This window comes from Alligator mississippiensis, chromosome 1, assembly GCF_030867095.1.
Source record: "Alligator mississippiensis isolate rAllMis1 chromosome 1, rAllMis1, whole genome shotgun sequence".
Taxonomy (NCBI): domain Eukaryota; kingdom Metazoa; phylum Chordata; order Crocodylia; family Alligatoridae; genus Alligator; species Alligator mississippiensis.
The window spans coordinates 448,420,666-448,444,868 of NC_081824.1; the positions used below are offsets into that span (position 1 = coordinate 448,420,666).

Consider the following 24,203-nt stretch of genomic DNA (forward strand, 5'->3'; position numbering starts at 1 on the left):
ACACTGAAGAGTATGCCCCTGTTCCTCTGACAAGTAGGGAATTGGTATATCAGCAGTGCAACAAAGGACCTCATTTCAGTCTCTATAAGACGCTTATCTTTTTCATTACATAGTCGACCCATTTAATTAGATAACAAACATTCGCAACAAATCTTGTCTGTAGTTGGAGAGTATCTCTAATTTAAACCTGTGTTTATAATACATGATAATGAATTAAAATGTTATAACACATCATTAATATGAAATGCTATATGCATGTAGTGGAGCTTATGATTATTATAGGAATCATGACTCCAAATTGTTCCTTTTTTGTAAAATTTCCTAAGCCCGCTGAATTGTACCTGGCATAATTTATGAAAACAGTGAAGCTCCAAAATTTTAGAGTTGATTATTTTCCTGGCTGCAGACAGTTATGCTGAAACCGACCTTCTTTTTCAGTGATGCTACTGGAGTTCACTTCTACACCAGCAAGTTTACAAGAAGCATTTTTAAAAAAAAAGAAAAACTTCATTCATAAGTCCTCTGAGAGAATTCAAGAAATTAAAAATAGAGAAAGTAAAAAGCCACAAGCTAAGCTGTTTCAGAGGAACAAGACTGAAAGATTTCACATGTTGAATGAGCCTTCTCCAACCTCTGGTAAAAATTTCATTTGGAAACAGTAAAGCCTGCAGGATTCCCTTTTTATTTATTTAATTGTCAACTCACAAATGCATCATTTTCTCTATAACGAAAAGATGACCCTAAAAAAAATCTCTCTGAGAGTTAGGAAACAATCTCAAAATGTCTGTCCCATGGTGTCCATTCTGATTGCTTGTCTCTCTCCAAGAGTTTTTTTTTCTAACCAGGAAACATTACAACTTAGTTTTGCCATTGCTTTTGTTTCAAACCATCTGTGATCTATCTTCTAAGGCTCAGTTTCATTCAGCTGTCTCTTGTTGATCAGTGTGTACTCAATTTGTAAAAGACGTAGACTTTATAGATTTTATGGATATTTTATATTGCAGATTTTATAGATATATTTTCAGTTTCCTTTCTATATTATCTGTGCCCTACTTATGAAGTTATCCTAATGGTTACATTTATATTTAAAAAAAAATCTGCTTGCTTAAAACAAAGGTGCAGCTGTCAGTCAGTTGAAGAAAGTTGGGGAAGTGAAAGTCTGCTCTCCAGAGGACAGGAGGTCTGCAGAAACAGAAATACACCAGCGCGCTTCAAGGTATAGTGTATTCCACTTACGTACATACTGGATAAGTATGTAACTTTGAATAACACAGTGCCAATTCCAATATGTTTTCTGCTGTTGATATTATAAAAAAAATTGGTTATGTGCATGTCTGTCAAATGAATAAGCAGCATGAGTGTGTAGGAACGCTTAACCCCACTGTCTACTGTAACCTAAGGATATTCTATTTTTACGAGCACAGTTCGTAAAACTGACTGAAGTTTGTCAAATTTCAAGGCCACTGATAGTTATAAAGCCCTGCCCAAAAGGAGGTAATGAGCCTTAATAAATGTTTCGCATAGTCTTCTGTTTTAGTAATAAGCATTGCTTATATTGAGTTCAAGTAGGTATGTAGCTTTTTTCTAGTCCCAAGGCTATGCATTGTGTGAGTACAATCTGGAGAGTTTGACTAAGCTACTTCTGTTTCTGAAGCAAGTTAATAATACCCATGGTAGTGATGTGGACTCTTAATTTTAGCAGTTTTCCAGTTTCTGATTTATTTCAGCCCCTTAGATGCAAACTACATATAAACGACACACCAACCTTTCTGTTGTGAATGTAATGGTCATACATTGCACTCCTTCCTCATTTTACAATCCCCTCATCTGAGAATCCTGCCAAAGTTGAATGCACTTAGAAAAAGTCTGTATAGAGACCCAGCTCTGAGGTTGTGTTGTTAGGAGATAAGGAATACATAGAACTTTTGGTTCTTACTCTGGCTGGCACCTGCTCAGCTGATGGATGAGTGCCTGTGGGGTCAAAAATATCCAAACAGGAAAGAGCAGAAGCTTAAGAGCTTGGTGGGAGGGGGAGCAAATGTTGGAGGACCTCTTTTCACTTGCTGCAGTGGGGGAGCGTAATCTAGGATAAAGATTTGGAGCATGCCGGTAAAGGCAAAGGTTAGAGAGAGGAGAAATGTCTGTCTGCTGAGGAAAGTGCTCTGGTCTGAAACCAAGGTTTTAAGCTGTGGCCAGGGCCATCTCATTGCTTTGACCTGTATCGTTCTCCTCCTTATGTCGGTTGAGCTTGACACATGCTTTTTGTAATGTCAAAATAATACATTAAAAGAGTAACTTCAAAACTGCATAACAAGTTTTTACATGTAATGAAAAGGAATTTTTGGCATGAATACTAACAGACTGAAGAATCGAGCTTAAATGTATTCTTAGTAATGTTGAGTTAATTCAGCCTATGTAGTTAATATTAACATCTAAAATGTAAGTTGAGACTCTTTTGATGAGATGCACGTATCATTTCACTGTTTGGCAGGCTTTATAACCAATTAACGGAAGTGAAAATCAGAAAGGAAGAAAAAACAAGGCAAGAAGCCTATGCTAGAAACAGAGAGAAAGCTAAAGAGTTTCAAAAGGTAATTACATATTGTGTAGCATTGTGTTCTTCCCAGAACAGCATTTCCTTATTTGTGTGTGTATTGCTCTGGGCAGTTCTGATAATTTCACAGATAGTTCAGTGCAGGCTATAGTGTATATAATGTGCATATCTGATTGAGACTGGGGAGATAGGGAAGCCTTTCTTGTGGAAATGACATTCCAGCACCAGCTTGTGGTGGCTTTCCGTCCCCCCCAGCCACACCTCCCAATCAGACTTTGTGTTCCTCCTCCCTTCTCACACCTTTTGAATGGGAGACAATAGTACCATTTATGTTTGCCTGGCATTTTTTTATTATAAGACTATGTTTAAAAATTGTAACTTAGCTTGGAAACTGCCTATGCAGTGTGTCTGCCTCAGACTGATTATTTATTTAATTCTTTATTTTAAGTATGTGCCAGAAGAACTGAGTCACTTCTCAGAATGCAGCAAGGGGAAATGTCTTAAGTTCTACTAACCATTGAGATCTTGTAGTGCCCCCAGGGAATAGGAGTACAGTCTCAAAACCAGGCAGAGAGTGATCTTTGCATCAGAGACTGTTGCATTTGTTGCCATCTAGGTAAAATTCAGTCGAATTTGGCCAGGCTACAGGCAGCAGAAAAATTGGTTTACATTTGCTGGGAAGATTAAACAGCTGCAGCTAAAGTGTCCAGAGATTCTAGCCATGCACCATCTTAGGGCCACAGGAGTTACCGGCCATTGTTTAGAGCTGGCTTGAGCCGTGGAACAGAGGCTAGAGAGACTGCTGCTCTTGAGTTGTCAGAGCTCCCATCCCTCCTGTGAGGCCAGACTGCACACAGGGAGGCGCTTCCTCTACTAAGCGTGGAACAGGCAAGAACTGGGATAGACTAGAATGTGGTGTTCAGGGATAAGTCTTGCAAAACTTTGGATCCCTCATCCCCAAAAAGCAAAAGCAAGTTTCCCTCTTACAAGGCAGCAGAGAGTCCCTGGGAAAAGGTGAGATCAAATCAAGAGTGGAACCTTTTGGCTTCCCTTCCTTCCCTCTGGTGCTTTTGGGAAGAGCTGCTCTCACTCAGTGAAGTTGCTCTGGGGGTATCCACCGTAGCTAATCTCCAGACCTGTCTGTTGTGTGCTTGAGACCAGCTCTGAGCTGCACCACCCAGAGTGATTTCATCATTATTTCCAGGTTTGTTGGGTGAGAGTGGGGGGCATAGGCTCGGGGTTGTTCCTATTGGAGAGCACTGGGGATGTTTTAGGAATGTTTGGAGCTTTTCTTCTACATGAAGGCTCTTACAACACTGGGTTAAACTCACCATCCTCCTTCAACATGCATAGGGGGAAGCCTGTCTTGAAGCCCCAAATCCTGTTGTAGTAAACTGAGTGTAACGAGAACTGTGCCTGTTTGGCTTTCAGACCAAGACCCCGTTCTGTGCTATGGAAAGGGACCAATTTAATACAGAGAAATGTAAAGTGTTCCATCTAGGGGGGTGGGAATTCTTTGAGTCAGCCAGGCTGCAGCCTGTGCCAGCGTTCTCCAAGAACACGGAGCTGAGAGGGGAGAAGCTCAAGAGAGTCCAGAGGAAGGCCACATGCATAATTAGAGGCCTGGAGACCAAGACATATGAGGAGAGGCTGAGGGACTTGGGATTGTTCAGCCTGTAGAAGAGAAGACTCAGGGGGACTTGGTTGTAGCCTATAAGTATATTAGGGGTGTACATCAGGGCTTGGGGGAGCATCTATTCACCAAGGCCCCCCAGGGGAGGACAAGAAATAATGGGCACAAACTGATTGAAGATCACTTCAAGCTAGACATTAGGAAAAACTTATTTACAAGCCCAAGTGCTGAGAGTTTGAAACAGGCTTGCTCCAGAAGTGGTACAGTCATCCACCCTGGCGATCTTCAGAAAACGCCTTGACGTCCATCTTGCTGGGATCATTTGATCCCAGCAGTCTTTCCTGCTCACGTGCAGGGGGGGGCTGAACCCAGTGATCTGGACCCCAATGGTCCCTTCCAGCCCCTAACAACTGTGAAACTATGATTTCAAGCAGCAGCAGAGCAGACGTTGAGCCTTATCAGCCATGAACACTTACTAAGAGAGAGAGAGAGAGGCTCAGAGCTTGAAAGGCAGAAAAGGATTTCTCTGTTCTTACCACGCTTCCCAGGCTAGCTCCACCTTAAAGCATGAGGAGCCGTATAGCCAGCTTCTGGGATCTCTGCTCACCAGGAATCTGCACCATATGGCTAATAGAAAGGAGAGGTATTGCTTCCCCTCCCGACTTGTTGAATAAAACCTGTGAAGGTAATCAGTGGGCGCATCTACACAAGCAATTAAGGTACATGAATAAATGCTGGAATTTATTGCTCCAGAAGGTATTGCACATTTGAACATGTGCCCAGGAACAGTAAACTCCAGAGCAATAAGCTCCAGAGTTTATTCATACACAGTACAGTGAGCAGGGTCAGACCAGCCCTGGCTGGTAGTGTCAGCCTGCCAGCCCAGGGCTGTTTAGACCTGGCTCAGTGTGCTGCAGTGCCTGGGGCACAAGGGTGCTTTAGTGTGGGGCTAGCCAGCAGGCAGCCCCCACACTGTAGTATTTTCATGCCCCAGCCAACCTCTTCAGCATCTACATGTGTGTTGCTGCAGAGTTGTTTTTTTTTTTATTCCACAGCAGGATAGTATTTGTATTTACAAGTACTATCCTGCTGTAGAGTAAGTTAATTTATTCCAGCCTAATAGGGGTGCACGTGTAGATGCCGAGACATTTATTGTGCAGCTAACTACTCAACTGTACAGTAAATGTCTGGTGTAGACATACCCAGTATCTTCTACACCACGTATTTGGATGCCTGGCAGCCTAGGGGAGCAGGTAAGCAACCCTCAGGCTCCTGAGGACATTGTAGGCATATCTACACTAGGTACTTAGTGTGCAAAAGACAAATTCCACTGCGTATTAGCACAGCAGGAAAAACCTGTGCTAATGCGCAGTAGAATAAATCTACTGTGCATTAACATCGCAGACAAACCTTTTGTGCTAATGCGCAGTCACGCCGATTACAGTACATTAAGCAAGTACATATCATTACAGGTACTAAACTTATTCATTAATGTGCTATTAATTACGGTGCATTGTGTAGCTATGCCCCTTGACAGCTCCTTCTACAACTGGGGTGTTTAACCCAAGACTCCTTCTCAGCTGACTCTCAAGGCAAGCAGGCAGTCTATTAATGACTTCCAGTCAAGTCACTATCTCCCTTCATTTAGATACACCAAGCATAGTATAATGAAGTGGTTTTAACCCATGGCCTTCCTTCTATGCATGTTATCCCTCCACAACTCCACCCAACTACTTCAAATCTAACCACCGTCTGATGATACTTACACGCTTTGCCCTTTTTATTTGTAGAAAACACTGGAAAAACTTCGAGCAAGAAAGACGCATTGATGTACACCAGATCCTGTTAGAAGACATTTGGGAACATGATGGAGGCATTACTACTTTCCTAGTGCAATCCAAAGAATGCACTTACAGCATCAAACTTAGATTAAGCAATATCATGTAATAATTGTGAATAATGAGCTTTTAATTTATTTGAAAATCATAATTTAAATCATTATTATAGCAACCTAGATAATGTTTTATTCCCACAACTAAACTACTACAAAGACCGGTATAACTATGCTTTGTTCAGTCTGTCAGTTTAAAGTCCATTTCTGCTTATATTTATAGTGACTCGGGTTAACAAGATCAAGATTCTTGTAGAAAGGTGGGGAGGGGGGTTCTTAATTGTTGTACGACAGCATTTGAAAGGTGTCAGATTCACTCTTTTTAATAAAGTTTTGTACTGAAATCTAGAATTTATTTGCCAAGAGTCATTGCTTGAAAAAAAAAAATCCAAGGGATAATAGGCACATCTTGCCCAATTCCTGTTGTTGTCAATGACAGTTAAGTGCTTAATTCCCACTGCAAGTTAATAGTGACCATATGGGAATTAAATACCTTTACCCCTATTCGAAATTCCCTGCTGAGTTCCCAAGTTTGGTAGACTCCTAAGCACTGCATCCTGGGATACTGGAGGATATCCAACTTGAGCAGCACATTTGTGGGGAGTGGCCATACCTTAATGGAACAGGAGCTGGGTTGTGGGGATCAGAGATAATCCTGCTCTGGAGTGGCATAACTTTGAGCTGTATAATGAGTGCTTTAAACCACTTTAAAGTGCTAATATGTGGACAATCCAAGAATTAAGAGCTCCAGTTATACCCTGCCCTGCCTGTAAAACTTAAGTATGAGACAGTAACATGAACTTCCACCATGTAGATGGCGCCAATAAATATTCTTATTGAACTGTTGGAGTTCCTAGGCTTCGGAGAAGATGTGTATAATTCAATTGATCTTCCTTGCCTGTGGGGTAGTGGTGGCAGCAAAGTTATTTGCATCCTAATTCTGATAGGGAGCTAGTGATATCCATCAGTTGTGGGTCACTAGCTATGTCACCACCAACTGCAGTTCCAGGTACAGTAATGCCAACTATCACAAAAATATTGTGAGACTCGGGATTTCAAAGTCAAAATAACTTCAACTCGCAATTTCCTGATCCAACCCTCAGATCCCTGGATTTTCGCAGCTGATAAGTGGGGGGGGGGGGGGGGGGGGAGGGGGATCAGGGCCCCTGCAGTGAGGGAGGGAGTGGGGCCAGAGCAGGAGCTGAGGAAGAATAGAGCCCCAGAGCTGGGGCAGGTTGTCCAGAGGTGTGGGGAAGGGTTTTGGCTCCCCGCAGCTTTGCACAGCCCCAGGGGGAGGAATGGGGGCATGAGGCGGGCTGCCTGCTCAGGCTCTGCACCCTGCTGCCTTGCCCCAGGAGCTCAGCTGCACGATGCTATTGCTGCCCACCCAGGTGGGCAGGAGACACGGGGCTTGCTGGCCATGCGGTGTGCCCTCTGCCCGCCCAGCAGCAGGAGGCACACTGGGGTTTCATGACTGAGCTCATGGGGCAAAGGCAGCAGGGCATAGAGCCCCAGCCTACCTCTGCCCCACAAGGGACACATACCCCCATGCCTCCCCTGAGGTGTGCGCTGCTGCGGGGAGCTGTGCCCCACTCCCCACACATAAACACCTCTGGGTGACCTGCCCTGGCCCCAGGGCCCCATTCACCCCTGCCCCACTCCTCTCTCACTGCTGATCTCCCCCCACCCCACTTTCCCTCCACTTACCAGCTAGGTGCTGTCTGTGTATCTGTCAGTGTCTGTGCATGTCTCTGTCCACTCCTCAACTCCCAAGCCACAGCCCACCCAGCTCTGCTGCTGCCCCTCTCTTGACACCCAGCACCCTGCATCCTACCAGGGTGTGTGGGGACCCTTCCTTCCCAGGTTCCTAACCCCCCACACACATCCACAGCCCCCCACACCTTCACAAATAACACCCCCTCCCCACATACACAATTCAAAAATACCATCTTGTGATCTACATGTCAATCTCTTGTTTTTTTGTTTTTAAGAGTTCGTCTCATGATTTTGGTACTGTGGGTTTGGCGATACTGCAGGTATACTTCCCACTTTCAAGGACTACTAGAGCTGTCCAGTTCCACAGACCCCCTTGTTCTGAGCCATGCGGGCTCTGGGATTCTTCTCTTCTTCTGGCTATTCTGCTAGGGAGCGACTCCAAGGGTCACTATGCCTCCTTCATTGACTTCACTTCAGCACTGCAGTTCTGCCTGCAGAACTGAGCCCGTGTCTAGTCCTTTATACATTCTCCTCTTTTAGGAGAACAACTTCCTTCAATGCAATAGCATAATCTCTTTCAGAGATTTCCAGGACCCTGTAAAGTGGATTGCCTAGGTCTCAAATTCCTACTGAGTTTGGAAACATACAAACACATACAGTTATGACTGAGGCACAAATCTATGTCTCTAAATAAGCTTCTAGTAAGGTAGTGTTTCCCTAATGAAGCCACATGCAAAGTTGACCAGTAGTTCTTAACTTTCTGAGATTCAGGGCACCCCTCAGAAAATGCCAGTTGGTGTTTGCTCAATTTTTTTGACTACAGAAAAATAAGAGCAATTCTTTTAGTGTGAAGAAATAAAAAACCATGCCAGGCCAGAGTATTTAACACTAACAAACTCAGAGATTTTAAAAAATTGTCTTATGAATCATGTTTGCACAGCTAATACAGCATTAGCATTTCATGGCACCCCAGGGTGCTGCAGCACACTGGTGCCTTGCAGGAACATGAAGTTTTTATAGCCACTGTGTTCTCTTCTTTCTTGATGAAGGTGCAAAGCAGTTCTAACAGGAAAAAAGAGCCAAAAAACCCTGGGCCTAGAAAGGAAATCTTCCTGATTTCAAGTTGCTGACTGCATTGCCCTTCTAAGATAGTACTGTGATAAGATGTAGCTTACCTACCTTCACTTGTTATTGCATTGTGCAGTGCACTACCATATTTACTCAATTCTAAGACAAGATTTTTCCCTTAGTTAGCATGGAGGGAAAAGTCCCTCATCTTCACTACATACATTGCCTATCATAAACTGCTGCCAAAATGAGTATGTGCTTGGTAATGGAAACCAGCTACAAAGCTGATTAAATGCAGCCAACACTGACTATAATGTGTTTTTTTTAATATTTCATTTCAAGGGCCAAATCACTTCCAGATTCAATTAGGCAAAGCCCAATAATCGAGGTCCGAAGTTCAGCTGAGCAGAGCTCAATTATACAAATCTATGTGGCTTTACCACCAGAAAAGTATCCTCCCTCCCAGACTCATCAGTCTGGGACTTGGGCTATTTCCCCAAATCCATGGCAGGCATCCTATGTGCAAGCCCCAGGTCCAACAAGCCTTGTTTTGAAATTTCACATCTTGAGTCAAATTGGTTTCAAATTCTATCGACTGAGCACAGCTGAGTCATTCAGTCTGAGCACAGCAGGGAGCGGTGGGGACAGATATGGATGGGGAGGGGTGCCTCAGGCAAAAGCAGTGGTAGGGAAGGGGACTCCAGGGTTTTCTTTAGTGCAGAAGCCATCAGACACTCGGCCATGATGATGGGGATGTGGCTAGAGGGCATGATGTCTCCAGCATGAAGTAGCAGAGTGGAGAAAGGCTAAGCCAAATGGATGGTAAACTTAAAATTCTGTATTGGATTGTGGCTGTGAATATTAGCTCTATAAATGTCCAGAGCATGCAGTCATGAAGAAGGTGGGGAGGGATGGAGCCAACCTTAGCAGCAGCAGGCACCAATATTTTATGGCTGCAAGAGTGCAGATTGCTGTAGGAGCAGAATTATAAAATGCTTATGAAGACAGGGTCCCTCATGGTGGTTGGGCTCGCTAATAAATACATCAGCTGGGGTGGGGATTTTGGTTAAGGAAGGCAGGGTGAAAGTGCGATACCATCCAGATGCTGGTGTTTAGGGACAATTGCAAGAGCCAGTGGTGGTGGGAGGGAAGGTGGTGGAGCTTTTTAACATGCACACTCCAAAGAGAAGGCAGGATTTCATTGTTTAAAAAAATTGGGGATCTGTGTGCAGGGAGGGGGACATCTGTGGGTAAGGTGAGGGATTTAAATTGAATTGTTCAAATTGGGGAGCAGGATGTGGGAGGAGGGCAAGCTGGATAGCTCAGAGAAATTATGTCAGTGGGTCAAGGAAGAGGGCCCAACTGAAGTTTGGGAAGGTGTGGGAGTGCTCAGACAGGTGGAGCCTGGGGGCAAGAGAGCTTCCCAAATCGATTTTTGTCTTCCTGTCAGAAGGGATGCAAGTGAAAAAGAAGGATATCATGGATACTAGTTTTTCTGACCATAATGGGCTGCTGAGGGTGGAGCTGGGAGCGGGGGTGGATGGAGGGAGGGGGAAAATGGATGTGGAGGCTGAATACTGTACACAGCTCCTAAAGGAGGAGGAATATAGATGGTTCAAGGAAGCTTCCGAGGCCTGAAGGACATGAAAAGGATGTTTTAGATTGAAGTGGGAGTGGTGGGTGATGGTAGAGAAGCAGGTGGGCAAATGGTTTGGGGGGATAGGGAGGAGGAAAGCCCAACAACGGGCACAGGAGTTGGCACAGGTGTGAGCAAAGGTGCAAGTGTTGATTAGAGAGGCAGGAAGGGGTAAATGGATATGAATTGAAGAACAGTATTCTCCCCAGTGGCATGAGAGGTTTCAACAAGGGAGTCCTATGAGAGCTACTCCAGGTAAACAAGGAAGACCTGATTTACATATGGAGGCTAAAGCCCTCTCTGGACTGGGAGGTGGGTTTCAGGAATCCTGGAGCCAGTTTCTGGCAACACCTCAGAGGCGGGACAGGATCCCAGGCTAGGAGACTTGCTTTTTACAGGGGAGATACCAGGGGAACCTAATGGAGACAGGAGTTTGTAAAAATTGATCTGTGCACAACAAATAGGAGAGAGACCTCCATTTCTGGTTGAGTACGCACTGAGTCTGTGGGAACGATAGAAGAGGAGACAGATGGAGAAGGAATCTGGACTGGAGCCTGGATTGCTACAGTAGCCCCAGGGCACTGCAGCATTTGCCAGCATCCCTGAACCTCAGCCTCCACAGAGGCTTGATTTACTATAGAGGCCAACCCAAACCACTGCAGATGTGGACAGGAGGGACACCAAAACAGCTCTGTGCTGTCTGCAACCAGACTGGGCACAAATCCCAAAGCTGCAACAAAGAAAGTATTGCAACCTCTGCAGGAAGGAGGGTCACCTTTTCAGAAAACACCTGTGGGCAAAAGTACGTAGAAAGGCAAGAGGAGGAGGCCAAATTCAAGTCCATTACCCTTGAGCCAGAAGTACAGGACAGGAACAAGTAAGGACAAAATGGAACAGAAGGGAAAGGAAGAGGAAACAGAGGGGGAGAGACCTCCAGAGCCAGAGTAGAAACCCCTCTTGCAAACAGTAGTAGAGAGCATTAAGATGTTAAAGCAACTGTCTGGAAATCCAACAGCCACAATAAAGAAACAAGATAAGGAGGAAGAGGGAAAAGGAAAGAATCCCAGGAGAAGAGAGGGAACCCTAGGCTCAGGGAGAAAGCCTGAAAGGGAAGGGGAAAGAAGGGAAAAACACTGAAACCCAAGAAACTCCTTCCCAGTTAGACCCCCTGGAGGGGTACAGATAAAGCCAGGGTAAGAGCAAGAGGAAAGGTCAAACCAAGAACAACCAGATGAGCTCTGCAGGGAAACCTAAGGAGGTCCCTAGACAAGAAAAACACCAAGTCCCAGAGTGAAAGGAAAAAAGCAAAATTGAAAGCCAGGACAGAAAATGAGGTTCCAGATAGGTAGCCCCTCTCCCCTTCCCAATTCAGATAGCACAATGAAAAGAATCAACATAGTTTCTATTAACATGAGAAGTTTGGTGGGAAAAGGAAAATGGGATGAGGTAGTACAACCCCTGGACCAGAGAGAAGCTGACATTATTTGTTTACAGGACTGTAGTTTCCCTAGTAATGCCAGCAGCTTCTCTTGGCGGAGCAGCCCTGTGAAGCTGGTCAGAGCACAACAGGGCAGCAGTACTGCTGCAAGAGAATAAGGTGAGCCACCTACAGCACAAAGCAATAGTGGCAGGCAGGCTGTTACAAGCCTCAATAGAAGTAAATGGAAGTGCTTTTGAACTGTTCACAGTGTATGCACCAGCAAATAAAGCAGCAAGGTATGCCTTTCTTGATAACATGAATATACCGATGCTGACTGGCAGAGCAGTGATGATTGCTGGGGATTTCAACTGCATCTTCAGAAAGGGAGACAGAGTAAACAGAGCCCAAAGAATAGGCATGGACAGGTAGAAAAAATATTTAAAGCTGCATCCATGGCTGAATCACTGATTCTCTGAGAATCAGCATCAAATTTTCAGGTTCAGCCAAATCGAATCGGGACAGTGATCCAAATCAACAAACCAAATTACTGGCCCCGATTTGGGTCGAATTCAAATCTAACACAGCAATCTTTGTTGACACAAAGTCCCTTAAAAATGAAGCAAGCGATGGGAATGGGGGGAGCAGAGCTCATGACTGCAATAGTAGTGTGGAAGATCTGGAAAGCAGGAGGAATGTTTCTTTCTCTTTCCTCAGTGTGCAGGGAGATTCAGCCTGGAGCTGGGAGACCCCTGAGCCTGGTGTCCTGTGCTGGCCAGACAGCATCCCCTTGTGGGCAGGGTGGCTGCACCCCATCCCTGTGGAACTGTGCAGGCTAGGTAACCCCACATGCTGTGGCTCAAGCCTGGGGAGCCCAGGGGCAGCCCTGCTTCCCACCCAGTCCCTCCCTTCCCAAGGGGCCTGCCTGCCTGTGGTACCTTCCCCCATGCTTGCTTCTCCCTGCACTGCCCAGACCCTGCTCTGAGCACCTGGCCCCAGGGCTTGCTGCCATCCCATGACAGGGCATCCACCTGCCTGAGCCCCCTTAGCAGCTCCTACCCCTGCCCCCCATTTCCAGGGGCTGGGCCAGGCTGGGGGTGCAGCCTGGGGGCAAAGGTTAGGATCAGCAGAACAAACTGTATCCCTGCCTGGCTTTTCCTGGTGCTGGCACCTGTGGCAGCTCTGATCAGCAACTTTAAAAACAGCATTTTTTTTTAATAATTTCCTCACATGCCTCCTAGCCTGCCAGGGAAAAAAAATCTCTCTCTGCCACTAAATGACACATGCCAGGGGTTGCCTATTCCTGGTCTACCATATCCTTCTACTGCAAGCATCATGGTTATATACTTTATGGCCCTGGGGAGTTACTCTTGAGCTTCCTCTTTAATTTGCTCCTATGATCTTTGGCTGCAGGCAGACAGCCTCCAAGCTCTAGTGTTGCATGTATGACTCCTAAATAAATAGCAGGCATATCCGAAATGCAAGACTGATGAGTCCGAGATGAGACTGTGGTAAGTCATACAGATCTATGGCACTAACTCTGCTCAGTCAGTACAATTTTGACCTGATTTGGCCTGAGGCATAAATAAACACTTCTGCTAAAATGTAAAGCAATTTGAAAACAAGATAACAGGCATCAGTTCTGAATGCTGCTTGAGTGTTATGTGCAAACTGCTACAGGCATGTTTAATTTCAAGGTCTTCAAAAACTTGCTCACTTTGACTAGCTTAGGGAAAGCAACATCTGCTAGTTAGAGGTGGAAGGGGAAGAAGTTAGGGAAGTGAAGCAGCTATTTAACCTTCCAGATTTGTTTTCCCTGCTGTAGCAAGGGAGACAAATTCAAGACAAGCATCCAATAATTTACTTCTATACCTAGAAAATTATAACATTTTTCCATATCTAGAATCTAAGTACAAGGTTTTCTAGACTAGACTTTGGTCTCCCACAGGTGCCTACTCCAGCCATGTATTAGAGAGTATTTGTTGACTGTTCAACCAAACCCATAGCAGCAGCAATACAATTTCAGCAAACAAGCTCTTTTTTAATTTTACTGGCAGAAGCACAGACTCTTTAGGATTTTAAATGCTTCCCTAATTAGAGAGGAGTTGAGCAGGGATTTTGTGGATCCAAGTTCTAGATTTAAGCATTAAGTCCTCTTGTGGTTCTAGCTTTTTGCTTTTGTCGTCAGAATATTCCAGAGCTTGAAGAGTGCTATTACAAGCTAGCCCAAGACATCCAAGTTACAGAATTTTTTTTTTTTTTTAAAGAATTTTATACATTCATCTGAAAGATTTCAGGAATGTCTTTTTAAATTAAAAAGAAACAAAAAAGACCCAAACAAACAACCAACTAAGTAATTATTCACTGTACAGTCCATTAGGTTTACACAGCAAGGCACAAGAATTTTTTTGCTGTTTTGCAGGATCAGTCCATTATGAAGTCATACCACAGGTTTCCATCAAAAAAATCACTCTATTAAATCTTCTAAAAAAATGGTCTTAACAGAAATTGTCCAGCAAGTTCCTGTTCTGCAATTTTGCCAGGTATCACTAACCTGAAAAAGATATTAAAACACATATTACACTCTTGCCACATGCTAACAGATTGAAGGTTCACACTGACTGTTTATACCAGGAGTGCTGGGGTGGCTCAAACTCTGCCTACAGGGCTCCCCACATCTTGGGAAGTTAGGCAGCAGGGGAGCAGTGGTAATTAAGACTGCCACCTCTCCACTGCTGCCAAATTCTCAAGTCCTGCACAGTGGGATAGAGCTGGGCCACATCCCCTCCCCTACACAGCCATAGTGGAGTCAGACCATCTCCTCACACAGCCACATTAGGCCTGGACCAAACCCCTTCCCCATCATGGCTGGACTGGGGCTAGGCTGTCCCCTATCCCTCCTCCATGCTGCCAGATGGGGCCCTGCAGCACCCATCCTGGGCTCCAGATCAGAACCACCGGTTCAATCTGGCCCATGGACAAACTAGGTGCCACGATCCTGCCCACCATGGAAAATGGTTAAGCACTGCTGGTTTATACCAAAGTAAGTCATTAGCTCACTTAGGTTACAATTTAGCCAGACTAGAACACTTACCTACTATAGTTTCTTTAACTGGTAAATTTACTAGCATTAATCCACAAGGATTATTATCTCACACAATTTGTTTGTATGCGCTCAAATTGATCCAGCCTACTTCTAATGACTTTGATGCAACTCAAAAAAAAAAAAAAAAACCACCAACCAAAAAAAACCCCAAACACACTACTTCTGGTATGGATAGTAGTAGCCAAATCTCAAGATGTATACGTTTTGAAGATAACATCCTCTCTCCATCAGAGGGAGAAAGTGCTTTACATCCCTGCAGGTCCCAAAAAATCACCAGTTAGGAGATAGGAGCATTTTCCCTTGGTTAAGTCCCAACTTGGCCCTACCAGCAAGTTTTCAAACAAGTCTGATTTTGCTTCATTGAATGTGGATCTGGTTTGTCAAATGTCTGCTCAAGCAACCAGAAGTCAGACCTAACAGAGCAAGAAGTCAACCATCACTTTTTAGAGTGAAGGTCAAGCTAAAAGAATGTAAGAAAAAACTTTCAACTCTGTCTCTAGAGAAGCCTAAATTTAATTCTGGCAGAGCCTGAAGCTAACTAGGCAAAAATTAAGTCTCCAAGGACAACCAACTGGGCAAGTATTTGTTAATTATGTTGTGATCAGTTTTACTGCTTTAGATGTTTTCACTTGTAGAGCAGACCGTCAAAACCTATGCATCAGAATCAGGGTGTCACACTCATCTGGTCCTACCAGCTGGATGAGTAGCGTGGGGCCAGTCCACAGGCTGGACTGGGCCCATGGACCCCTTCCCCTCTCCCTGCATACCAGCCTGGGTCCCATGCTGCATGTGATGCAGATCCCAGAACAGCTGAGACAAGTGCTGGACACAGCATAATGCAGCTGGGGGCTTGTAGCACAGATCCCAGAGCTGCTGGGGCAGGTGCCACATGAGGCACAATCCAGCCAGGGCCAGACTATGTGTGGTGTGGCACCTGCTCCAGCCAATCTGGGATCTGTATCACAAGTGCTGACCCATGCAGGGCAGCCCCAAAGTAACCACAAGGCTGGTCTGACATGCAACCATGCCTTTAACATTAGAATATAGTAAACCTTAGGTTACTTTTCCAAACAGGATGCACTCATCTATGCTGGTGTTTGGACACAGTAATAATAATACAAGAGAAAAAAAAGCATCCTATATGACAGAGCTTGGCCACATTAAGTATCTCCCCAGTAATAGACCACAGTGCACACCAAGTGCCCATGGCATCCTGCCAAGGATTTCAATATTAGGTCACTGCGTTAAGAGCTGCTGGTTTCACAGCCATGCAAACCCTCTCTGAAATGACCTTGAGCTACACTGTGTAGCATTTCTATTAAGCATCAGCACTGCCAGCACAGACTTACATTTGACAGAGAAGGAATTCTAGCTGTACTGCAAATATCAGGTCTTTGTCTTCCTTTGGGATCTGCTGTCAAAATGCTCACTAGCAAATGACTATAAAAGAAAGTCACTAGATTAGATCAGAACAAAGTGAATATTCATCAAGCAGTTCTGAAACTGTGGTAAAGACAATGTAGAACAAGCACTATTCATTTGCTAACCTTTTCAGCTTCATTACCAGCCTATTAGTACCAGTCATCTAATAAAGTGGTCTTCAGTGCATGCTCAGCAAAGAACATTAATTACCCGTCAGGATTTTTGCCAATAATCTGAGATTTAATTTCAGCTCAGACTATTAAGAACAAAAACTAAAGAAACAGGCTGCCCAATTATGTTAAAATTTGGTAAGCTGTCCATGCCATTTACTAACCAAATCTTCTGCACAGTAGTGCTGTGCACCCTAGAGGGCTCCATTTTCAATCTCGTGTTTCCGACAGATGTAATGCTACTTCAGTAGCAATGCAAACATCTGATGGATTCTCTTTATGGTCATGTCCACAGCATACTAGAAACAGTGTTTTCCTAGCAGCCTTGGTAATGACCAGGTATTTGCCAAAGTATTTCTCATGTTACAGACACTAACTTGAGCTGTGATGCAGTTGAATTACATTCCAAATATTCATTTATTAACCTTTACATGCAAAAGGGACATTTTTCATCTGACAGCAAAGAATAACTTGATGCTCTAAGATTTAAACTGACCCAACCTGAGCATGTCCACATGTTCAAATAATGTGCATTAAATCTAGTACCTCCATTGTGAGGCTTCACCAGGCTTAAATCAGGGTAATGAAGCTGTGTTTCTGGCCATCCCTAACCAGCTCACTGGGAACCCACCCCCTCCCCAAAACTTATCAACAAGTAGAAAAAGCCCTGTACTCTTGGAGCATGGGGGGGGGGGGGGGTGAGGGGCAGGGCTGTCTACAGGGGGTATGGTTATGCAAATAATGAAATGGGGGGCAGGGAAAGGAATGGGAAGGTGGGATTGGAGGCAGAAAGTAACAGGGAATGAGATGGAAGGGGAGGTGCCTCTACCCCACCCCCCTCCATTCCTGGACTGAGCCTATAGCAGGGGCTCAGTCTCAGATTTGCTACCTCTCCCCCTCCCATTCTACTCTATTTCTCCACTTGAAATCACAGAAACAGGAGGGGGGGGAGTTGCATGTCTTACAGGTTGCCCAGAACCAAAATTTTGGTAGATCCCTAGTCATGTTAAAGTTGCCATTAATGCAACAAGTATCCTATATTTCACATGTGGAACAAGTATATTAAAAGTGGCCTGCCCTTAATATTAGACACAACAGTCTTTGTTGGTTAGTTCAGACTACCTTTTCTACTTATTTCATGTTTTCGTATTTTGATGTTTGCAATAAAAACATTCCAAACTGAAAGGTAACCTCTTAACTGTCAAACAAGCTAATGTCAAGATACTGCATTCCAGCCAGTCCTTTCATCAAAGTCTCGCCCATCCTATGACCACATCAAGGAGAGCCATTTAGCAGTTTTCTAACCAATGGTTCTCAACCTCAATAGACTCAAGCTACCACTCAGAAAGTGCCAGCTCTTACCTTCTACTTTTTATTTTTTTACTACAGCAAAATAGAGCAATTTTCTGTTGCAAAGATCTCAAAGACCACAATTGGTCAGAATATTTCCTACTATGTGTTCTTATTTGAAATCTCCACGTCTACCCACAAAGGTGTTTGCACACCTTAATAGTGCTAATATTGTGCAGCACCCGTAAGAGGCTCCCACTGTACATCAGTACCCTGGTTGAGATCCACTGTTATAAATACTGCAGATATACACAGTATAAAAACCTGTCATGTTCCCTCCTCACTCAAGCCTGTATCAAGAGAAAGACTTTTTAACAAGCGCAATAGAATTAAAAGCGAATGTGAGCTACTGGATTGCTGCAGCACTACACCTGCCCCCCTCCCACATTTACTTGACTTCACAACAAAGTCTGACAGGAATGTCAGCTGGGACTTTTCATACAAGGAAAATAGTGAATTATTTTGGGATGCACACTTTCTGCTAAAAGCATCAGAAAAAATAGATTTTTGTATTTTTGCATTTGGTTTCAATGTCAAGAACTTAAGACACATCTGAGCCTTTTGAGCTCTCTTCAGATGCAATTCTTCGTAATCACAGGGTTGGAAAAAACTTCTGAAAATGTCTACAGCAAGGACCCAGTGAAAAATCAATTTTAGAGCATGTTAAGCAACTGTACAAACACCACAGGTTAAACTGTGGTGTGACCAGCATGAACTAACACATCAATTAGAAGTGGGAAAAAAAAAGCAATACCTATTAACTCTTACCTAGCAACTTTATATTACTGAGAAACTTTCCATCACCATCAAATGCTGCAGTCAGTACCTACATGGAAAAAGAACACATTACTATCTATGTCCAGAGTTGGCAATGCTTGGCACAGCATTTTAAGTCTGTCTTGCAGTTTTATCCCATAGAACTAACAAATAGTTGAATGGGTAAAGCGAAACTACAAGTTTGCTCTATGAGGCATTTCCAACGACCTGAACCTACAGAAGAGGTCCCATCGGGATAGGCCTCAACTTTAGTACACTACACTAGTAAGAAATACAGGTGAGATTTTTCTATTCAGAGTGAAGCTGTACAACTTTGCCAATTCAGTAAATTGATCTGAACAGAAGCTTACTGTCAGTAGACAGTACAGTTGTTTAGACACTATTTAAGCTCCCATAACCTCACCATTTGGTGATGCTGAAGTAACAGCATTTTAACAGTAATACTAAAAGCAAAAGCCAATGCACTCCGTGTTAGAAAGGAAAGCATGGGGGGGTGGGTCATCATACCTCAGTAAGAGGCAACTTCTCATTTCTGATAACTTCTTTGTAATTCAGTGTCCTTGTTTTCTAGGCATATGCTCCATCTGAAAACATATTAACAATTTGTAGCTATGCAAAAGCAGCAATACTACCTCAAACATTTCCCAATGTATGAATCTGATGCATGCAAATGATCATGCGCAACCAGTAATGGAAATGTTCCCTTCTTAGCTAGGAAAGGTGCTAGGATCCAGTTAACTATAAAGTCATGTTTGTACAGAATAGCAACAGCTAGTCCTCACTGAATATGATGCTTTTCCAGAGTACATGACAGTTCTATACACCCTTCATAATCCTGGGCCTCCAGGTCTTGTATGAGAAGAAAATTTACTGGGACCTGAAGCTGAATAACCTATTTGATGTTAGGGGTTTTGTGAATATGGCAGATGTCAGACTAAGGAAGGAATTAGTCATGACAAACTCTATACACCCAGGTAATGGACAGATGGAAAGACTTATTCATGATGTCTTCAAGTAAGTTTCCATTCCCTGGAGATAAGGAAGTTTTTTCTTATGTTGTCAAAAGGAGAGGGCTGCTTGCTATCAACAAGTCCTTTTCTTAAAGGAACAAATGACAAGCTTTTAAGTCCAGGGAGTCTCAGGTTGGACAAAAAATAAATAAAAATTAAAAATCTAGATTGGTTTAGAAAAGGACGGTCTGGCTGTGAACAGGGGGTTGTAGAAGTGACTTCATGAGGCCCCTTCCAGGCCCACTTCTGAGTCTAGCATATTTTCCCTTTGGTTAAGCTAATACTAAGTGACGATGATTTTACTATTGAATGATTTACACTCTCCTCTGCTTACTGCAGACAAAAATAGCTGGGCTCTACAACTTGTGTGTTCAGAAAGGCTGTTTTCACTCACTCTTATCAGAGCAGTTGAACATTTTGCCAATCATCATAACAATACTCGCATCTATTCTGGAACAGAGGAAGCTTTTGCCAAGTTTATGAAACACTACCTCTAGCCACTCCTAACCAATATACGCAGAAAGCTCTATATGCACCACCAGAATTGGTAGTTTAATAGAACTAACTTTGTTAGAGGTAATGGTTCCTTACACAAAAATCACTGCAGTAATCCTGTGCATAAGCTAATTTATGGAAGGCAGAGGGATGCAATAAACCCTTGCAGAGATTTTAGTCTGATACATCAATCTGGCATATACAGTCCCATAGTGGTCGAGTAAGTTGTGAATTAGGAAAGCATTCAGAATCTTTTTGCCAGGCCGTGCAGTACCTTTGAAAGACACCACAAAATCTATGCACAACAGAATTCTTTACCAAGGCACAAGGTCACAGATTCTTTCTTCAAGTGCCGCGTAGTCATTTGGACTCCCTAGAAGATGACAAAAAGTTAGAGACTATAATGCTATGCTTCAAGAATCAGTTAAGGTGCTCTCTAGGCCCCCCCCCCCAGTGTTTTAGGAAGAGAATGAATTCAAGTGGTTTTATACCGTGTCCTCAACAGAAAGTGATTTACAGTTATTTGCCATTTATTATCCCTCCAACTGCTGACTTAGTGTAGGTATGGAATGCCTTTGCTAACAAAAAAAATTGTTTAAACCCAAGACATGCCCCAAAATGAAAACTTCATTTGAGACACTACTCACACAGGATAAAGTATGCCAAGCCCAATTTCCAATAAGAAGTTAATGGTTTTCATAAGCCTACCCCAAAATTTAGAAAGACATGCAGCAGCACATTTATCTCAACAATTTATTGGCCCCCAATTAGATTTCCCATAAGAAGCAGAAAACTAGGATGACTTAGGTACCAGGTGATGCTTACTTCTACTTGTTTCTTAGGAAGTAAAATAAGCATCAAAATACATTGATGTGATTATAATCTTTATAAAATGGTTGCATCTTGCACTCCTGTGAATTTACCCTACCTAGACAAGTATCCAATTAAATTTCAGCACAGGCTTGTTACAGGTCTCATTGTCACCACTGTAATTAAATTTTACAGTGATGGAAGCATAACCTGTTATTTCTTTAGCCACGTTGCTTAATTCAGACACCTAAGAAGTTGTGCCTGTTTTAATTCTTTAACGAGGCATAGGCATTTTATTTTTATCCATGCATTGTGGAAGTCTCTTCATACCATAGACCTGAGACAAACCCCTTTAAAAGCAGATAGTGAGCTGTCATTCAGACACTTAAAGTGTTACAGTACAACTACTTCATCTGTGTACTCCTGTAATAATTCAAGTTAACAGAACTGTAAGCATGAATGAAACAGTTTAAGTTGCAATGGTTCTACTACACTTGGACCATAACAGCTGCATGAAGATGCAACAGCTATATCAAAAGCTTGTTGGTATCAACTGATAGATATCATGGTTCTATTCATCATGCCTATAAAAGTTGGTATCAAATCAATGCATCATACTTTCCTCTCAGATCAGGTTTGGTCCTATATCGAAACATTTATAACCTCACCTCTACTTTACACCAACAGCAGCATTCAATTTAAATATGGGGCTTAAAACATGGCCCTCTACTAATCCATTCCCCACTTGACAACAATTCATTTTAAGTTTTCCTCCTGACTCCAAACCATAGGTTTCCTCTGTACATACCCTATGCAGATCTTCTCATCAGTGATTTTAAGTCACATTTACAGTCTGCTTGAAGTGCCAAAGGAAAGTACCTTTCAAAAAGGAAAAAAAATATTTTTGTTGCAGAGTTTGATAGCATACAATATTGACAGCACTTCACAAACTCCCTACTAAGGAATTAAGCTTTAAAAGTCTGTTTGTATCAACAGAAATACCAGGTTTAACAAGCACAAGAGCATGAAAACCAACGATGCCAGATGCTGAATTACTGTAGCACTGCTTTTTGAACAGTCCATCAGGAGAATACTGCTGGATGCAGATACCATGCAGTGCAAGGTTTTAAATTTTATCTTCTATAAGAAAAATACAGCATATTCTAGTGCTAAAGCTTGCATTGCAGCTCACCTTTTTCACTAGTGCCTCAGAATACACTGTCCATCAATGCATTTGGAACAGCAAGCAGAACAAGTTCTCAGTATCCAGGTTGCTGAAGGAAGCAGACTGACTTTGAGAAAGAAGAGGTCCAGGAACATAGACAAGCAGATTCAGTCCAAAAATGAATGGACTTGCTGCATCCAGTGTTTCAGCAAAAGTCTCTTTTTTCAGAAGATGCATCAGGAAGACCTGAGCCAGAATCAGTTAAATTTCAAGTAACTGCAAACATGGAATATAAATCATCCAAGTACCACTATCAAAAACCCCAAGGACTGTCCCTTTTTAGAAGTAACACAACTCATTTATTAATCAGTTGTGGGTTGCTAAACAAGGGTTTATTCAGAATTAGTGCTATGACAACAAACAAAATCCAAACGTGGGCTGCAGACACTTGAGTTCACAGCATGGCCCCGTCTCATTCCAACTGGTCTGTTAATTCTGCTAAATACTTTGTCATACAAGGACACAAAAAAAAAGTAAAAACTTGTCTGCTTCCACTACTCAAAATCCTCCCTCCAAGGTATACAGAAAGTATTGCTGCCAAGGTCAGGCAACTCAGGAAAATAGATGTTTCCTGAAGAACAATGCAGAAGTCCAAAGAATTCAGAGAAAGCAGGAACATACCTCTTATACCAAGAGCAACTTCCATATTCGCTTTTCAAAAGCAACATGATTGAACTAAAAAAAAAAAAAAAAAAAAAATGCAGGTAAGGAAATATTAGATCAAGTTAGAGTTCCATTTCTCAGCACTAGCGAGAGAAAAGTTTACTTTATAAGAAGCTACTTTTAAAGCTATGCTGGCTCAGTTCATTTCAGAATTACAAGTTTAGTTCATTTTGAATCACCCAGCAGTTGAACAGCAAAATTCATCATTGAACTGTAATGTTTAGCAAGTGGGAGATGGTACTATTCCACCTGCCATGACTTACCTAGAAACAACTCCATTCCTAGATCCAGTGGGAAGTTGAAAAAGAGATTTTCCTCCTTATGAATACCTAGAATTAAGTGAAACAGTTATCTTGGGCCCATTTAACAAAAACCTTCTATTCCATGGAACTAGCGAATAAGTCAAGGGGGTAAAACCAAGTCACTTTTCCTATAATATTAGGAAGACAAGGTCCTTAAAGTGTATAATTTTCATATAATTCAAACCACACTGATTACAAATCATCCAACACCACCAGCTCAAGTCACAAAAGGGTATGGTAAGTTACAAAGCTTAACTAATGATAAACATTCTGCTGTCTCATGCCTTTTAGAACAGGATCAGGAGGAAAGAAAGTCATAGATAATACATTAAGCATTTAATCTATTCCATTATACAGCAAATTAAAACATTTTTCAGAGTATGCAGCTAAGTTAAGCAGGTGGCTTTGTATTGATTCCACTTATTGCAATCAGATGCTTCTACACATGCTGAATATGAGATGCTGCAGCCACTCAAATTTCAGAAGTGGCAGGGCACTTCAAAGCATACTGAATATGTTTTGAAGTGCCCACACTGCCATTTTGAAAAAAGTAGGATACCCAATACACTATGGGCCTTTTAATAAGAGTGAGTGGTGAAAACTGCTCTAATTAAAATTGCCACCCCCCAACCTGTTCCTCCCTGCCCCCAGCATACGTATAACCACCCAATTTTGCCTCCATTTAAGTGTAAGATTGAGGCAGGGAATAAATTGTTTGTACATGGCTCAGTATCATGTGTCCAATTAAGGCCTCTGGGTACTACTTGAATTTTATTGTCTTCTATGCGTTCCAATTGTTCACTGTAACACTCACTGTTACAAATTTTAAGATATGAAATTCCCATTCTTGAAGCATTTGCTAAACCCACCAGCACTCTTGAATTAGGAATCCATCTGAAAAAAATTGTGTTATAGCCTAATGAAGCATTTTGGGACCAGCGTTCAAATTCTACAATTC

General features: G+C 42.9%; 2 protein-coding genes and 6 non-coding genes across 14 annotated transcripts in view; 1 reads left to right on the plus strand and 7 right to left on the minus strand.

Moving 5' to 3' along the window:
* CEP295 (centrosomal protein 295) overlaps positions 1-6,429 on the plus strand; it is a 77,534-nt gene extending 71,105 nt beyond the window's left edge. For all 3 annotated transcript variants that reach the window (XM_019483629.2, XM_014611209.3, XM_019483630.1), the window contains 4 exons: positions 439-636; positions 1,117-1,216; positions 2,492-2,591; positions 5,978-6,429. In XM_019483629.2, coding sequence (XP_019339174.1) covers positions 439-636; positions 1,117-1,216; positions 2,492-2,591; positions 5,978-6,016 — 437 coding nt within the window. In that variant the 3' untranslated portion in view covers positions 6,017-6,429. The remainder of the gene's footprint in view (positions 1-438; positions 637-1,116; positions 1,217-2,491; positions 2,592-5,977) is intronic.
* A 7,506-nt stretch (positions 6,430-13,935) lies between these two features.
* Positions 13,936-24,203, minus strand: part of TAF1D (TATA-box binding protein associated factor, RNA polymerase I subunit D) — a 46,857-nt gene continuing 36,589 nt past the window's right edge. For 4 of the 5 annotated variants that reach the window (XM_019483627.1, XM_019483625.1, XM_059721316.1 and 1 more), the window contains 9 exons: positions 23,207-23,272; positions 22,902-22,955; positions 22,248-22,466; positions 21,864-21,934; positions 20,520-20,618; positions 19,248-19,324; positions 18,732-18,789; positions 16,371-16,461; positions 13,936-14,469 (listed from right to left, as the gene is read on the minus strand). The gene's annotated coding sequence lies outside the window, so the exon portion shown is untranslated. The remainder of the gene's footprint in view (positions 14,470-16,370; positions 16,462-18,731; positions 18,790-19,247; positions 19,325-20,519; positions 20,619-21,863; positions 21,935-22,247; positions 22,467-22,901; positions 22,956-23,206; positions 23,273-24,203) is intronic. The other variant, XM_059721322.1, reaches the window with a different exon arrangement.
* On the minus strand, positions 16,830-16,951 carry LOC132248050 (small nucleolar RNA SNORA32). The gene has a single exon (XR_009459405.1). It is a non-coding gene; the product is annotated as a small nucleolar RNA SNORA32 (small nucleolar RNA).
* Positions 18,856-18,987, minus strand: LOC132248052 (small nucleolar RNA SNORA18). Its single transcript, XR_009459407.1, has one exon. It is a non-coding gene; the product is annotated as a small nucleolar RNA SNORA18 (small nucleolar RNA).
* LOC132248046 (small nucleolar RNA Z40) lies at positions 20,118-20,188 on the minus strand. Its single transcript, XR_009459401.1, has one exon. It is a non-coding gene; the product is annotated as a small nucleolar RNA Z40 (small nucleolar RNA).
* On the minus strand, positions 21,206-21,340 carry LOC132248049 (small nucleolar RNA SNORA1). The gene has a single exon (XR_009459404.1). It is a non-coding gene; the product is annotated as a small nucleolar RNA SNORA1 (small nucleolar RNA).
* On the minus strand, positions 22,038-22,176 carry LOC132248047 (small nucleolar RNA SNORA8). The gene has a single exon (XR_009459402.1). It is a non-coding gene; the product is annotated as a small nucleolar RNA SNORA8 (small nucleolar RNA).
* Positions 23,085-23,155, minus strand: LOC132248066 (small nucleolar RNA SNORD5). The gene has a single exon (XR_009459421.1). It is a non-coding gene; the product is annotated as a small nucleolar RNA SNORD5 (small nucleolar RNA).